Source organism: Pteropus vampyrus, unplaced genomic scaffold, assembly GCF_000151845.1.
Source record: "Pteropus vampyrus isolate Shadow unplaced genomic scaffold, Pvam_2.0 Scaffold98, whole genome shotgun sequence".
NCBI lineage: Eukaryota > Metazoa > Chordata > Mammalia > Chiroptera > Pteropodidae > Pteropus > Pteropus vampyrus.
In genome coordinates, this window is record NW_011888879.1 from 5,475,065 (window position 1) to 5,491,478 (window position 16,414).

General features: G+C 35.6%; 1 protein-coding gene across 2 annotated transcripts; it reads right to left on the reverse strand.

Annotated features, from left to right (window-relative positions):
• Positions 1-331: 331 nt before the first annotated feature.
• TSEN15 (tRNA splicing endonuclease subunit 15) lies at positions 332-14,072 on the reverse strand. 2 transcript variants are annotated; one of them, XM_023533242.1, is made up of 4 exons: positions 13,970-14,072; positions 13,536-13,671; positions 2,980-3,121; positions 332-617 (listed from the first exon to the last, which is right to left on the reverse strand). In XM_023533242.1, exons 1-4 carry the CDS (start codon positions 14,040-14,042, stop codon positions 486-488), a joined length of 483 nt encoding a protein of 160 aa, XP_023389010.1. In that variant the 5' UTR covers positions 14,043-14,072; the 3' UTR covers positions 332-485. The 2 variants fall into 2 exon arrangements, with proteins under 2 accessions (XP_023389010.1, XP_023389011.1); XM_023533243.1 differs by lacking the exon at positions 332-617 and adding an exon at positions 1,486-2,455.
• Between the last annotated feature and the right edge of the window lie 2,342 nt (positions 14,073-16,414).

A 16,414-nucleotide genomic window follows, 5' to 3' on the forward strand; every position in this document is an offset into this window, starting at 1 on the left:
AACAAGCTTTATTTTTTAAATATAGACCAACATTTTGAGCAAAACATGAATCAAGTCACATATTTAATGACCACAGAGTGTAATTTTAGAGGCATGCCAGAAAGAAAAAGGGGGGTGTGAGCACATAAAACTTATTTATATTTTATTTATGCTATTTCCCACAGATTGAAAATAAATTTTCAAGAGCACCATTTGTCAAGCCGATCTGCCCCTAGAGTCTAAAAATTTTATGCTTATTTAGCAGTGCCCTCTGGTGTCCAAATGGATCATTTTAGTTTGCCTTAAGGTGAAAAGTAAGCCACTATATAGTTCAACAAGTCTACAAGCAGCATTCATCCACTCACCAAACATTTATTAAGAGCCTAGTACATATGCCAGTTACTGTGGAAGATAATGGGATACACAGATGCATTAAAAAAAAAAAAAGACATGAACGTAAATGTAATTACAAAGTTACTCGATCACACACACACAAATCGCTTTACCTAGTTTTTCACTAAAATGAGACACAGCTGGGCTGTTTCCTTTTCCAAACAGTTCTGGAACATTATTCGTATTATCAGGTTATCTGGCTGGCTCTGGATAGAACAGCTTTGGTCAATTACACAGGGAACATTCTGAAACAGAGTAAATATTCCAGGACGTACAGTTTTAATGATTTGTGAGAAAGTTTTCACAGTCAACCACAAAGGACACTTCTGGTCTTGCAGTGACCTGGGGAACCACAGGCCACCAGATCTAACACACAAATCTATTCACTAAGCTTTACAGTTCTTTCTGAAAATGCATCATTTTTCTAGCACTGTGATGAAAAGCCTCAGAAGGAATCAAGTGGCAACAGAAACCCTAAGAAGTGATCGTGAACTGTTCTAGGATCCTTTGATCTGCGAATTGCCAACAGGAGTTACAGAAGCACACTGCTCTGAATTGGTAAGTCTTCAGACTTTCTGAGGGTGCAGAGGGAGTCTCAAAGAGTTCCGAGACCTTCCATTGAGAATAAAAGTAAAATTAAAATATCACGAAAGGAATCAGGAGCTATTAGACCGAGAATGATGTTTTTATACCATTTTGTAATGTTCTTACTTTTAGCCATTTTTCCATTCTTCTTATCGTTTTCTAATTAGCTGTAACTTGCTTCGAACCAACAGAATATGGCAAAGGTAATCTTGCTGAGACTCTCTCCTTGCTGGCTGTCAGAAAGCAACCGGTTGTGCTGGCAAGGCCCACGTGGCAGAGCTGAGAGTGGCCCCTTGCCAACAGCGCTCTAAGAACTGAGGCCCTCAGGTGACTGAAAGCTGCTAAAACCCACATGAGCGAAGAAGCAGACCCTTCCCCAGTCAAGACTCAGATGAGACTGCAGACCTGGCCAACACTTGACTACAGCCTTATAGAGGACCCAACTTTGAGATATTAAGTGGGTGTTATTTTAAGTTGATAAGTTTGTGGTAATATTATTATGCAATGATAGATAATACAGATTTCAAGCCACTTTTTAAAAACATTTTTATTATAAAAGCAATATAAATAATGAAAAACTGAATACTGAAGACCAAGTCATCCTTTACTACCCTGTCATCCTGTTATAACCACAGTAGTATTTTGTCATCTTTTTATTACATGCTTGGCGTGCTACTTACAGGCATGATCGCACCCATTTGGACAATTTTGTATCTCGTCTTATTTTTTAAAATATTTTTTCATGTTTATTATATTCATTACTAATTTTTAATGAGTTTATAATGTACCATTCATTGGCACTGTGTGTGTGTGTGTGTGTGTGTGTGTGTGTTAATTGACTATTTCTCTAAACCAAGGATTGGCAAACTATGGGCATGCATTTGTAAATAAAGTTTTATTGGAACACAGCTGTGTCCATTTGTTTACCTATTGTCTGTCATTATTTTTGTGCCACAAACGGCAGAGTTGAGAAGCTGTGATAGAGACTATATGGTCTGCAAATCCTAACATGTTTACTTTGTGGCACTGACTATGTAGGAAAAGTTTCTTGACCCCGACCTTAAACTTTTAAGAGATTTATAATTTGGGCTATTCCAAGTAATGCCATTTAGAACACCTTTGGGCATACGATATTTTGTACTTTAGGCAACTTAAGTGGAATATATGATAACAAAAGTGGAATAACTGGGCCTACGTCATAAAGAAGTTTTTAAGGCTGATACTGTCCCCCACTATTTCTCCTGTAATGGTCCACTATGAGACTGTCTCTAGATAAGAAAGTTCTAGAGCGACTACCATATATTTTTGAGCAACAACAACAAAATTCTACCTGGGGAAGGTTTATTCTTTAGAAAGAAACTTATGGAATGGGACCAGCTAAGCCAACCCTGACTATCTCTGAGATAAGAGGTTAATGGGTTGATGGGTCTGAAATCCATTCTTGTATGAATAAAGAAAGCCTCAGGAAGTGTAGGTGTCATCTTCTAAGGGAAATATTCTGTAACATAAAAAAAAAAAAAAAAAAAAGATCAGGATGGACTTTTTCCCCAATGAATAATTTAAAAGCAAAACTGGAAAGATATTTAATGTAATTATCCTAATGCCAACAAAGTATGTAAAGACATCATAGATAACACACTTACTAAAATATTCCTGTCAAAATGTCAACCAATTTAACACATCCTAAAGAAGTGTTCTTTTGGTTAAAACTACTATTAGCCTTTACATTCCACCTCAGTTACTCATCAAATAATAAAATGCACCATGACTTCATGAAGTACTCTGGGAAACTATGAAATTCTCCATAGAGTAAGGCAATCAAATTATTTTTACAAAATCTAGGAACATGTCACTTTGAACAAAATATAGCCGTTTTCTGAGGTATGAAAATAGAGCCATTTTTTTTCCTGAATTTTCACACTGCAAAGGAAGAAGTTCTTTTATGAATGGCTTGACTCACAATTAAAATCACATCGTGATTTTTCTTTTTCACTATTTATTGTTAGTTGCCTCAAAACTGACCTGAGGGTCTGGCAGCATAAATCCGTCAGTGAGTTTATAATAGACTATTGTGGAATCGGACTCCACTATGGCCAAAGTAAAAGACATCGGCAAATCTGGGTCTCCTTGCAATTTTCGAGATGCCTTCAAGATCTCCCTTATCCTGAAAATAAAGTTACATACATTTAGGATTCAGTCACTCAGTCAATAAGATCAAATGCTGTAAAATCCTAAGGGAGAGGTAGGCAATAACATTATATCCATAAGGCTAAGGAAATGTCTGAAGGCTCAAATATAAACATTTAATGTTATCTTTTCACAGAAAATCCTGCAAGGAAGGACTATTGACTGACTTGTATTTTTCTTTTGTATTTACCCATCTCTCCTGATCATCATATCTGAGAGAATCAAACTGTATTTAGGAACCTCCAGAATGGGACTCTGAGAATGAGTGTTTAGTGTACTTAAACTGACTAAGGATCATGAGTATTCACTTTCCCATTTTCCAACTTTGTATCTTACAGTGGAACAATTTGGTATTGAAGTTTGTCCTTTAAAAAAATGACTATAATAAATATTTCCCCTATGGTGTTCATAATTAATACCTTAAAGTGGCTATATAATATTCTACTGACTCATAATTTATCTAATCAGTCCCCTATTGCTGCTATGCTCTTTCAGGTTTTGAGGGGTGAAGGTGCTAATAAAGATAAATTGTGATGATCATCTTTTTGTTGCATCTTTTAGTTGTTTCTTTTTAAATAGTTGTTGGGTCTTTCCAATGACTGGAATTATTAGATCTGAATATAGATATTTTAATGGTTCTCAATATGTATTCAGATGCTTCATAAAAGGGAAGAGAAAAATATAAAGAGAAATAAAACTTTTTTGGGTAAAACTTACATCAAGAAATCAATAATATAAAGGATTTCAGTTTGCTTACAGTGGAAAATAATCTATCAAATCTAATATCTAGGTCTTCAAAGCACTATCTGCTTTTGTTTACCACAAACTAAAAATCCTTACTACCTACTCATAAAGCCTGTGTTCAACAATTCAGTAAATGTAACCTCCAGAGGAACTTTCTTTAACAGGCAAATAAAAAATGATCAGTTTTTTTCCCCCATGAAGCTAACCAAGTCTCCAGAAATTGGAAAAAGATTTAGTAGCATATTAACATCCTACAACTGAAAACATAAATAACTCAACACTATATTCTCTTTAGCAAAAGTGCTTAAGCAGTTTGTCCCCTTAAGTTCTATTTCCCATTCCTAAATACAAATTCCTATGATAGCTCTTCATTTATTAGCTATTGAACCTATAAAGAATCTAAAATGAAATGTCTCTGCTTTGAAATAGTCTTGCTAAAATAATTATAATGTTTTTAAAAAAATCTGTAGTAGAGACTGGAGATTTTTAAGCAATGTAAAACTGCAATAAACTTCTGGAAAAGCTGAAACTAAATTGTTCTTGCTAAAATATCACTTAATCACTACATGTTACACAGTGGTAATTGGTTTGTTAGAACATCAGTCACAAAAGGCTGCCTACCTACTAGCTATCATTTAAGTTTACAAAGGCATGGCAAGAGATGAGGAGAGAATGAGTGTCTAAGTTTGTCTCCGCACAGTCAAACTATTTAAAAAATGACTATGAAGGAGTTAAATCAACAATATAGCAATATTTCAGTTATTAAACATAACTGCCACAGAACACTTATTAGATAAATAAAATCTGTCTACCCTGGCAAATCGTAATCCCTGTTCTAGAGTCAGTACAGTATCATCCTCTCTCTTAAGACGTCCTTGTCACCTTTCCCCAACCTCTAGGCAAACCTACGTGGAACCTGTGCAAACCTACATTACTATAATCGCTACCTTGTATTTACCCATCTACATGTCTGCTTTCCACTGGATTGTACTCATTTCCAAGGTCAAAGTTTGTTTTTTTTTTTAATTGTCAATGCCCAATATGTTGTAAAATAACTAGGCAGAATGAATGAGGTTTTTTGAATGAAGGTTTCCATATGGCGATAATAAATCTTTAGGTACATAAACTTTAAAATATATTTGACATTCTTCTAAAATTTATTATGCACCTGTATTACACTAAAAAATTCAACTTGTCTTAACTCAGGATCATCAATTTTGGTACTTGTTATTGTAAATATAATGGTTGATGGTGTAATACCTAGAATGTGATTTCTTAAAAGTATTTCATATTTGCTTGCTTTTTGTTTGGCAAACATTAAAATTGTTTTATCACATGTTTCTATACCAGAGCTTGCCAAACTATGATCACCTATTTTTTTCATGGCCCAGGAACTAAGAATGGTCTTTAAATCTTTAAATGGGGCATTTTGTACGGTCATATAAGTACCTACATAGTAGCCTCAATTTTGTCCTTTTCACAAACCTAAAATGTTTACGATCTGGACCTTTAAGAAAAGTTTTGCTGACTCCTACACGATGAAAAAGGTTAAGAATAAAAATGTAAGATATGATCATAGGACAATGTACTTTTTCCCTCAATATTATTTATTCAGTATCAGAGCAGGAAGATGTTCCACTACTAATTAGAATGTAGAAAATCTTAAAAGACCACCATTCCTACTATAACAAAGAGAAAATATCTGATTTGCTTTAAAATATTACATTTTTCTTTAAAACCATAAAAAAAAAAAGATATGAACACAAAGAAGTTTAAAGGAACTAAATTCTAAGGAGAAAATGAGCCCTTCCCAAGTAAGCAGAGACCAAGAGAAAGCCACTTCTGTTCCTGAGGGCCATTATTAAGTCTGGACAAAAGTGGCTGAAGGAAGGAGCCTGTCATAGCCAAGCAACTTCACTGGGACAAGGAGAAATACTTGTAATAGCTGCATATGAACAGGCACGGTGGGTTAGAATCTGAAAGGACTCTAACCCTTCCAGTTCACCAATTCTTTCTCATGGGGCTTTTACTGCATTTAAGCAACAGCATGCAAAGCTAGAGGAGGGACTGAAAAACAACAAGCAAGCTCTAGTCACAAAGTCTTGCTGAAGACGGAGGCCTGATCCCATACTCAAGACATCTGAAACCAGAACAGAACTGAGATAACTGAAGCCGCATCTCAGCCATAACCCCTCCTGACTTCCTATAAGACTGACTAAATCAGGCCTATACCCTACTTGCCAGATATAGGAAAAGATAAGCTCTTTGGGGGCGAGGTAGCACCAGCATCAGTCTATTATTTATAGGTACTGTCCGGTGGAAAATTATAAGCTATGGGAAGAAGCAGGAAAATGTACCTAATAATCAAGAGCAAAAAGTCAACATGAGCAGACCTTCAGGAAACTAAGGCTGCTGGAAAACTCAGATGTTGGAATTAATAGCTAAAGGCTCTAAAATAGCAATTGGAAATATATTATAGTAACAAAAAAAAAAAAAATAACAGACAAAACAGGTGACAAGATTAAAAAGTTAGCAGAAAAATGGAAGTTCGAAAGAAAATAAAATGGACATTATAGAATTTTAAAAGAATATATATTTTTCAAGTACTGACTAGGCTTAATGATAGACTAGACACCACAGGAGAAAGGATTAGCAAACTTAAAAACAGGTCACAAGAAACTAAATTGAAGTACAGAGAGAAAAGAGAATTTATAAAAATAAAATGTGAGAGGCCTTCAGTACCATATCAAATAAGGTGCCATGTGTGTAACTGAAATTGCAGAAGAAAGAAGAGAATGCTGTATGTCTTAGACCATCTGGGCTGCTATAAGGAAATACTACAAACCGGGTAGCTTATAAGCAACAGAAATTTATTTCTCCTAGTTCTGGAGGCCAAGATCAAGGATCCAGCATGGTCCTGTTCCAGTAGAGGTCCTTTTCCTGTTTCACAGCTAGCACCTTCTCGTTGTTCCCTCACATGATAGAAAAGGCAGGAAATCTCTGTGGGGTGTCTTTTATGAGGCGCTAATCTCATCTATGAGGGCTCCACTCTTCTTAAGTACCTCCCCTAAGCCCCACCTCCTAATACGATCATCTTCAGGGATTAGAATTTCAACATATAAAATTCAGGGGAGGAGAGGTACACATTCAGACTATCGCAGAAGCAATAGCTAAAACTTTTCCAAACTGGTCTCTGAAAGTGTGTTTCTTACAGAGAGCATATAGTGGGATCTTATCTCCAGTCTTATATTTTCTGCCCTTTGATTGAAGTGTTTAATCCTTTCACATTTAAAATTTATATTGATACTGTTGGACTTATGTCTGCCATTTTACTTTTTGCTTTCTATATATCTCGTCTTTTTTGTTCTTGCTTTGCTACCTTCTTTTGTATTAAATAGATATTTTCTAGTGCACCATTTTAATTTCTTTGTTTTCTTTTACTATAGTTTTGTTTAGTTTCTTATAGTTCTAGAGATTATTATATGCATCTTAATTTATTACAATTTACCTCAGATTAATACTAACTCAATTCTAACAAAATAGAGAAACTTCAATATATTTTCAATCCTTTCTCTCTTCCTTGTGCTATCACTGTCATATATATTGTTTATATATTATAAACTTAATAATACAGTGTTATAATTATTGCCTTATACAATCTTATATTTTTTCTAAAAGTTAAAAGAAGAAAAGATTGCAAAATAGATTAGTCTTTTATATTAACCTACATATTTAATATTTCTGGTACTCTTCATTTTTTCAGGTTACTCTGTGATGTCATTTCCTTGCTCCTACATAGCTCCATTCCCTCTCTCAACCTTTGTGTTAATATTGTCACATACGTTATTTCTTATTATGCAATAAGCCTGGTTAGTTGACTTTTGACAAAGGCACGAAGACAATTCAATGGAGAAATTCTTTTCAACAAATGGTTCTGTAACAGGAAGATAATACACCTCTGTGTCTACACATAGGACTACTGTAAAGATCAATGAGATGGCATACATAAAAAGGCTTTGCAAACTGTCAAAGTAGTCACTAAATACAAGTATTACTACTATACAATACCTAGACCAGCTTTGCTACCTTGCAAATTGGGCACAATATTTTTATTCGACCCTTCTTAAAAAATAATTTCTACCTGTGTTAAATTGCGTGAAAATCAGCTATATTCATACTCATATCAGAGATTTACTTTAAAAATATTTAGATGAAGCAACCACAGATATTAATTAAAACCCTCAATACTCAGCACTGACAGGAAACCACATTCTGAAGCCACGGCAACACGCAGAGTAAAAAAATAAGTTTCTTTAAACATTCCCCACTGGCAGAGCATGACAAGGATGGGACACAGAAGGAAGGGGAAAAAAACCTATTAAGACAACTTTCACTTATTTTCCATTTCTCAAAACATAATATTTAAATCAGAATGTATATGTGTGCGTGTATTTCCTAAGGTAGACCGTGTGGAAATTCCAGCCCATATATTCAAATTTACAATAGAAATTTCCATCTTATTCATATTTGTTTCCAGAGTTCTTTATAAATAGCAAAAATTTTCAGACTTACTCAAAACACCCATGTGGGAAAGCCTAACATCTGAAAATTAGTTAAGAGCTGTAAAGAGGGCTTTGTCTTCAGAGCTGAGGGAAATCACTGTCAAAAACGAAGTGGAAGTTCCCATCTCTGAGCTGTGTAGTGGGGAAAACTACCAGTGAATCGTCTGGTAACAGCAGACTAAAGTAGTTTATCTGCCCGTGTTACTCAAAGCACACTGGGACGTCTTAAAAAGATTCTTGTTCAGGATCTCTTCTCGCCTATTTTTAACATATGTTTAAAGTAAGGCCATCATCTTTCCCCATTCGAGACTTTTCTTGTTTGTTTTCTTTATAGGATACTGATAAACTCCTAAAAATGTTTACTTTGCCTTTAAGTCAACAGATTGTACTTACTCAATCTAACAACAACAACAAAAGGTTCTGAAGTTCTATTTTAAAAATACACACAACTGCGAAGATGCTGAGAACAATGATACTATAATCTCACTTCTAACAAGCTTACAGTTTGAAGTCTTAATTTAGAAACCATAGAACAAAGTTTCTCTTCTATATATATATACATATATTTAAAAGCTCAGTTCTATGGAAAAATGGTAAAGATGTGTTATCACACAAATCTAAAATAATTTACATAATAGGAGTCTTTTTATTTGATATTTGATAGACATCCACCTATGAAAAACATAACCTATGTATTAATAAGAAGAATTTGATTTTTGAGTTCTTTATATCTCAAGGGAAAAACCCCACCTGAAGAAAGAGATACTTAAGTCAGTAATCATCATAGCTGTTGATCAACAGTAAAAGAATTGGATGTTTACGACAGGTTTTTTTTCTCATAACTGTTCAGAGAGGAGCTCAGCATACTGAAAGCAGAGCGCTTCTGAAGCTGCAAACAGCCAACTTGAAAACAAGCCTGAGGCAAAGACAGGTAATACTGTTTGGCCGCTGCCCTTCCTCCAGGCTGTCTAAATTCCTCGACAAATCTTAGCATTCATTTTTCTTTAACAGTCCTACATTAGAGAATACATAACCTGTGGAAATTTACACAGAAGACAAGAAAGTTGAAGACAACATTGCTTTTAACTTCAAATGTTGCTGAAACGGAATATATAATGGGTTAAGATCATAATTAATTTCAACCTGCAGAAGACAGTCTCTCGTCCTGTCCTCTTCTATAGGAGCAAACTGGCACATGCTGTAGCCTTATCGATTAAAGACATTAACTCCTTGATCTACCTCATTACGATATTTTGGAGCAACACCCCATAATCCAGCTCTGAAACACAATGCAAGTTTAAACTGGTGCCCAAGGTGCCCAAGAAGCCTTATTCTTCCAGAGGCTCGATCCTGAAGAAAAGTTTCGAGGATAACAGAGCGCCTCCTTGGGAACCACGCCAATGACCCCTAGCAAAAAAAGCAAGGTGGCTAAAACCCCAAGGGAGTTCATTGAACAATTAAGAGCCTGTGTGGCTATTCATCCCAGTGGGAAGCCATTCTGCTAATATAAAATGCAAGCTTTTTGGGGCGTAGTAAGAAAAAATGCTGTGTCAGTTGAAAGAAGCTGCCAGAATTGGGGATTTCACTAGCAACAGATTTCTAACAGAGGTAATATAAGGACACATATTTGATATGCGGGGAAGTCAAATGACAGAAATCATTTTACCAGTTATTAAACTAAGGTCTCAAATAAAATAATGGTCATTAAATGAATTTTCATAAAGAATAAACTTTAAAAGAGTGGAAATATTTTTTGACTATAGGGAAATAATTAATAGGGTATCCTTTGAAAAACTTGTAGCATTTTAGGATTAAATCTCATAATTAAGAACATCTTTAAAAATTTTCCAAATATAGTTATTAATACTGTTATTACATAATCAAAACTTGCTAAGACAGAAGATCTTAAAAGTACTTATCACAAAAAATTTTTTTGGTAATTATGTAAGGTGATGCTGTTAACTAGATTTATTGTGGTGATCATTTTGCAACATATGCAAATATTGAATCCTTATGTTGTACATCTGAAACTAATATAATGCTATGTCAATTATATGTCAATTATACCTCAATCAAAAAAAATTTTAATTTTCTAAAGAAGGAACTCAGTTCTAGTAACGCTTTACTCCATCATTAACATAAGTCCTTTTCCCAAGACACTAAGGAAAAAGAAAGGATTAAAGGTAGGGGGGTTGGACATGGCTGAAAAAAAATTCACTAGAAGGTAAGGAGGCTATTCAGCGCATCGGCAGAGTGCCTCTCGAGACCTGTGATTGTTCCCTATCCTGAGATGCATATTATAGTTACAGTGTAAAGTGTGGGAAATAGTGATAAATCTTGAAAGCAGATGGACTTTGCAGACATTCCAATTTTTTAGAAACTCTTAGACAGTTGATTGAGCATATCCTTATATTAAGATTTTATTTAGCAAGTCTCCATTTAGCAAGAACTGAGGAGTCTTGGAGAGTTCATTCAGTCATCCAACAAATGCATATTTAATACCAAGTACCACATACCAGGCTAGGCACTGGGGAAACAGCAATGAACAGAACAAAGTTCTGCTCTCATATTTTCTAGTAGGGGCAGGGAGACATTAAACAATCAAAAGAAAACCAAATATATAATATATTGAGTAGCAATAACTGTGGTGTTATAAAGGACCACTTAGCAAGTTGCAGTAGTAGAGCCAAAAGTCTTGATCAAATCAACTGACCTAAATTCTTAGACTTTTAGCCTTATGGCTGCTGAACTAGCAGATGACCTATATGGTATATGGAACACCCAAGCCGTATAAAAATTTTTTAGTAATATTCAGATTGGAAGATGCTAAGAAAGAGAACATTTAGAAAATTTTCCTCTAAGATAAAATAGCTGAAGGTACCCATTTCAGAGGTTATTGATCACCAGAAATTAAAAGAAATGCCACTAATATGTGGGAATGGGGGAATAAAATGGTCATTGGAAAAGCTCTGCCCTCACATAAGCTATCCACTGTCCTTCCCTGGCACCAATAGGAGACAGCCATTTATAATTCAGCCAGGTTTAAAAGGATGAATGATTCATTGGTATTACTAAGCAAAAAAGATATACAGATCATTTCAGAAAACAGTATCCCAGCCATCTCTGGATTTTATAATTTACAAAACACTTCACTCAGCTTTTTAAAAAACTTATAACATATATAAACACAGACAAGCTTAAAATATGGCAACAGTCGTTTTAGTTTTCAGCATACCTCTCATGTTTTACAGAAGAAACTAAATCGACATTGAAATTGAGAGGCAACATAGGTTCTATCAGAAAAGGAAAACTGATAATTGAAAAACAGAAAAGTATTTTTTTCCCTCATAATTTGCTAGGGTCCTTATGTAAGTTACTTATTGTCCCATTTAGAACAACCTGTGATACTAACACTATTACAGAAACTTGTAATACTATTATCCTAACCTTATTGTAAAATACTTCGCCCATTTAGGAACATTCAACAAATATCAATGGCTAGGTGGTCCAAAAAAGAAGCTAATTGGGTTATCTGAACATAAAGCTGACTTCATTTGCTACCTTAGCACTAAAAATGGGCCCTAGCTTTCCTCTCTAAATTCATCAGATCTCTTTGACCTCTATAAATTTATTAATATGATTTTATACCATTGCTGGGTCGGGGGAACTGTACTCACAGCCCCTATAGTTATTTACCAAACATGCTACAAAGATTCTTAGATTCACTTAAGTAATAAACAATCTAGAGTACTTTCCATATGCATATACAATCCAAAAACTTAATACAGTATTTTAAATGTAAGCTAAAAATTATTTTACATTAACATTAGGTAGTAGTTTTAAATGAGAGAAAAATGAAATGTGTCCTTCTCTTTGAGAAACACAAACAGCCTCATATTCCATTAGCATAATTGTTCTGCTAGATAATCATATATAGGTACTTTGCCAATTCTATTCTCCCATTGGAAATCATCAATTAGTATTCAATTGATATTTTCACAGGGGAAGCACTGATGGGTGTAGGGACCACAGTCTGTAACCCTTCTCCTTCTATCTCAGTACCAACGAGGCAGACGAGCTGGAGCTCCGGTCATCCCACCGTTTACTTCATGCCCACTTTTACCTGAGAGACCTCCTGAGACTTGAAAAATATGCCCAAGTGTTTTAACTATAAATATATGTGATGCATAACTGCTTTACAGAAAACACCAGTCACAAACTGCACTTGAGCTCAGAGTGGTGCATTCACTCACTGCCATTCTATTAGAGTTCAATCTGTAAGAGAAACTATGTAAATAAAATCATCAGGTCCGAAGCCTGCAGACATAAATGGGGAATGGATACAAAAACTGTGCAGTCTTAGAAATTCACACAGATAGAAAATTAAATGTTACCTGGAACTGTTACCTTTTAGGGAGAAGCAAATATATATGCTATTCTGCCACCCGATAATCAAGATAGCTACAGAAGTGCTTTTAAAGGATACAGTGAGATTATTTATTGTCATCACTGGGGAAATATTTTACAACTAAGTTATAGTTAGCTATGTGAATGACAGAGTTTGGTTCAGTTTTACAAACTTGGGACTTCAATATAGCAGACAGATATCATGCTATATGCTTATATGCTATATGCCTTTTGTAAATAACATGAAATTGAACCTCCAGCAAAATGCCAACTCCTCTGGCTGTCAGGCTTTGTATACTATCCAGATTCCCTAGTCATAAAAACATTATTTAAAGTTTTTAAGAGATAAAAAACATTAAAAAAATTATATGTATTATGTATATATTATATATATAATTATATATATATAATCAAACAGCTAAACAGCATAGTCTAGGATAGTGATTTACAACTGGTATCCTCAGATTGGTTGTGTGGTATGTGGAAAATAACTTATTTCTAACAACGAAGTACCAAAATTTCATGTTATTTTTTAATATAAAATTAATATTCCCTGTCATGTATCATCATTCTCATCCATCCACATTCCACTGTGCTTTCTTCTTTATAAATTGTAAGTTTAACGTGTACAATGGGATGAACTAACCTGTTAAACAAAGACCAAAATCACCTGCCCACCTGTTATGGCTGAGGGAAGCAGTGACGGGTGTAGGGACCACAGTCTGTAACCCCTCTCCTTCTATTTCAGTACCAACGAGGCAGATGAGCTGGAGCTCCGGTAATCCCACGCAGTTAACTTCATGCCAACTTTTACCTGAAAGTCAATGAATGTACAGTAATGTTTATCAAAAATCAAAGATAAAAATTTTAAACTTCTACCTAATACTCAGCTGAGCAAACATCACTCGTAATGCCATCTTTGCTTTGCTTTTTTAGTATTTTCTGTTATGCAGTAATTCCCAATGTAAATGAAGAAATTACAAAATTGGCAAAATTAACATTGAATGCATAAATGATGGCTTATTACAATGTCGACAATGCTATATCCCAACCCAACTCCCCAAGCCTCCATCACGGCCCCAATAATAAAACAATATAAACAAATAACTTACTCTCCATGAGGTCCAGGTAAACCAAGAATGCTATATAAACTTGGGTGGCATCTCCTACATCTAATTCCATCATTTCTAAGTACTGAAAATCAAAATGTAATTGTTAAACAGAGAAGGAAGAATCTCTTAATATTTTCTTTCACTCAATCAATAACTATTAATTAAATATAAATAATGTATAAAACTTTTTTCTATGTATAGTGGGAGTTACAAGGCAATATAAGACCTGATCCCTACCTCTAAAAAACTTTCAATTATTAGGGTAAATGCATTGCGCACTTGGAATTGTTACGCAAATCATACTATATGCCAGTAAATGATTAAAAACCGAGTTGAGTAGAATAAAAAAAAAAAACATGACACAACAAGGTCAGCGGAGCTCGGTTGGTGAATGTTTTGTGGCAAAGGTGGGATTCAAGTTGGGCCCTGAGGGGCATGTACGACTTGAGTAAATTGAGAAGGCAGAGTAACCGTGTAAGTAATCACACAAAGGTGGGAATAAGTCGCACATATTCAAGGGCCCACAAAGAAACCTATCTGCCAGGAATAAGACATCTTTTGAGATTTTTGGGGGGGCATGCCAGTGGGTCCCTCTACTTCCCTGGTCTCTTATTTGCATGTGGGGAAAAGTCTGTTAGAATATACTCCTGGCCTCTTTCCCCACACCTTCCCACTCAAGAGTAGGGAGTTATTTAATTGCTGGGTTTTAAAGAAAGGACCAAGCAAGCTGCTGTGGCTTTCAGACTTGCTGGTCAGTATTGGGGGAACATTCTTCAGGGGTCTACTCCTGCAGGGGAAGCCTGAGGTTGTCCAGCTGTCAATGACTAGGCGGGTAAGCAGGGCTAATGAAGTGAGGGATTAGCAGAACTGCGTGGCTGCATATCTGAAGTCATATTCTCCTGCTACCTTCATCATAAGTGTACTGGTACAGGAATACTAGTGTTTTTAGCTCTCCACCTCAAACCTCAAATGTGCTTGAAAATAGCAATGAAAATGTAATTGGGGACCAGGTTGCAAGGTCTTGAGGGTTAAGCTAAAACTCTGAATTTTACCCATAAGGAAACAGTAAGGATTTCTAAGCATGAGAATAATATAATGAAAATGGTGTTTGAGGACAATAAATCTGATTCCATTTTATGAGATGGACCTAAGTAGTTTTCATACTGAATTATAGAAATGCAGAACTGGAAAAATCAAACACCCAATATATCTTCTCTCTCTCTCTGTCTGTCTGTCTGTCTCTCTCTTTCTCTCTTTCTCTCTTTCTTCTCTTTCTATCAACTAGATCCTTCAAGAGGAAAAACTAAAAGGGAAGATTTGATGGTTAAGGCATATATAGCCATTAACTTCAAAGACAAAAACTCTGCAAATATGAAAACTGATAGCACCACCGAATCTAGATGAGGTTTCTAAAACTTGTTACTGGTGTTTCACTTATTACTTATATAGTGCTTATTATATGTCAAGCGCTTTATAAATATTAACTGATTTAATCTTATAATAACCCTATGAGGTAAATCCTCTTATTGTCCCCATTTTACATGTGAGAAAGCTGAGGCAACAATAAGATTAAAGAACTTGCCCAAAATCCAAAGCTGGTGACAGAACCAGGATTCGAACTCAGACGATGTGTCTGAGTTCATGCTCCTAACCACTATTCTGCCTCTCCAAGTTATCGTTTTCTTTTCATGGCACTAACATCTCCATGTTATTGTTTGTTTTTCTCACCTTGAGGAGGAATAAGGAGACAAGCAGTAGGATAAAGTTAAGCAAGATAAAATGAAAAGGGGTTAACTTTTCAGAGTTACGGCTTCAAAATTTTCCTTTTCTTGGCTGTTTTTAGATGATTAGCTATGAAATATTGCTCTCCAGCTGAAGGCTGCAATTCTATAAAGTTACTAGACCAGGTCCTGAGATTCCTACAAAACCCTCACCTCCATTCTTTCCTCAGGACATTACTGCTATAAGCGAAAGCAAGCAAGGGAATATCTTTCACTCCCTTATACAGAAAAATAACACCCACAAGGTGACTAGTTCAGCTTTGGGGAAGAACCTATTCAAACTTCCCAGAAAATCCGAAAAATTAGGAATCTGCACTTCTGCAAAATCAAGAGGCACACTCTAAGCCCAAGGCTAAGAGCCTAAGCTTTATCATTATAGACTCCTAGATCTTATCCATAGCCCACAAACTTGCGTGGTTACCGTCAGGATTAAGTGAGACCATCCCCAGAACCAGCCCTAGATGGCAAAACTCAGACATTAGCGAGGTGGCTCCTGCTGGCCTCCGCTGTGAGAGGGGTTTGTCTTCCCGTCGGGTTAAGAGTGACGAGGTGGGGGTAAAAGGGAGTGTCAGAGCAATCGTGCAACTCAATTAAACAAAAACAGTGCTGCCTGCGGCTGGCCGTGTGCATGCAGGTCCCCTTCTGGGAGGGTCGCGCACAAACC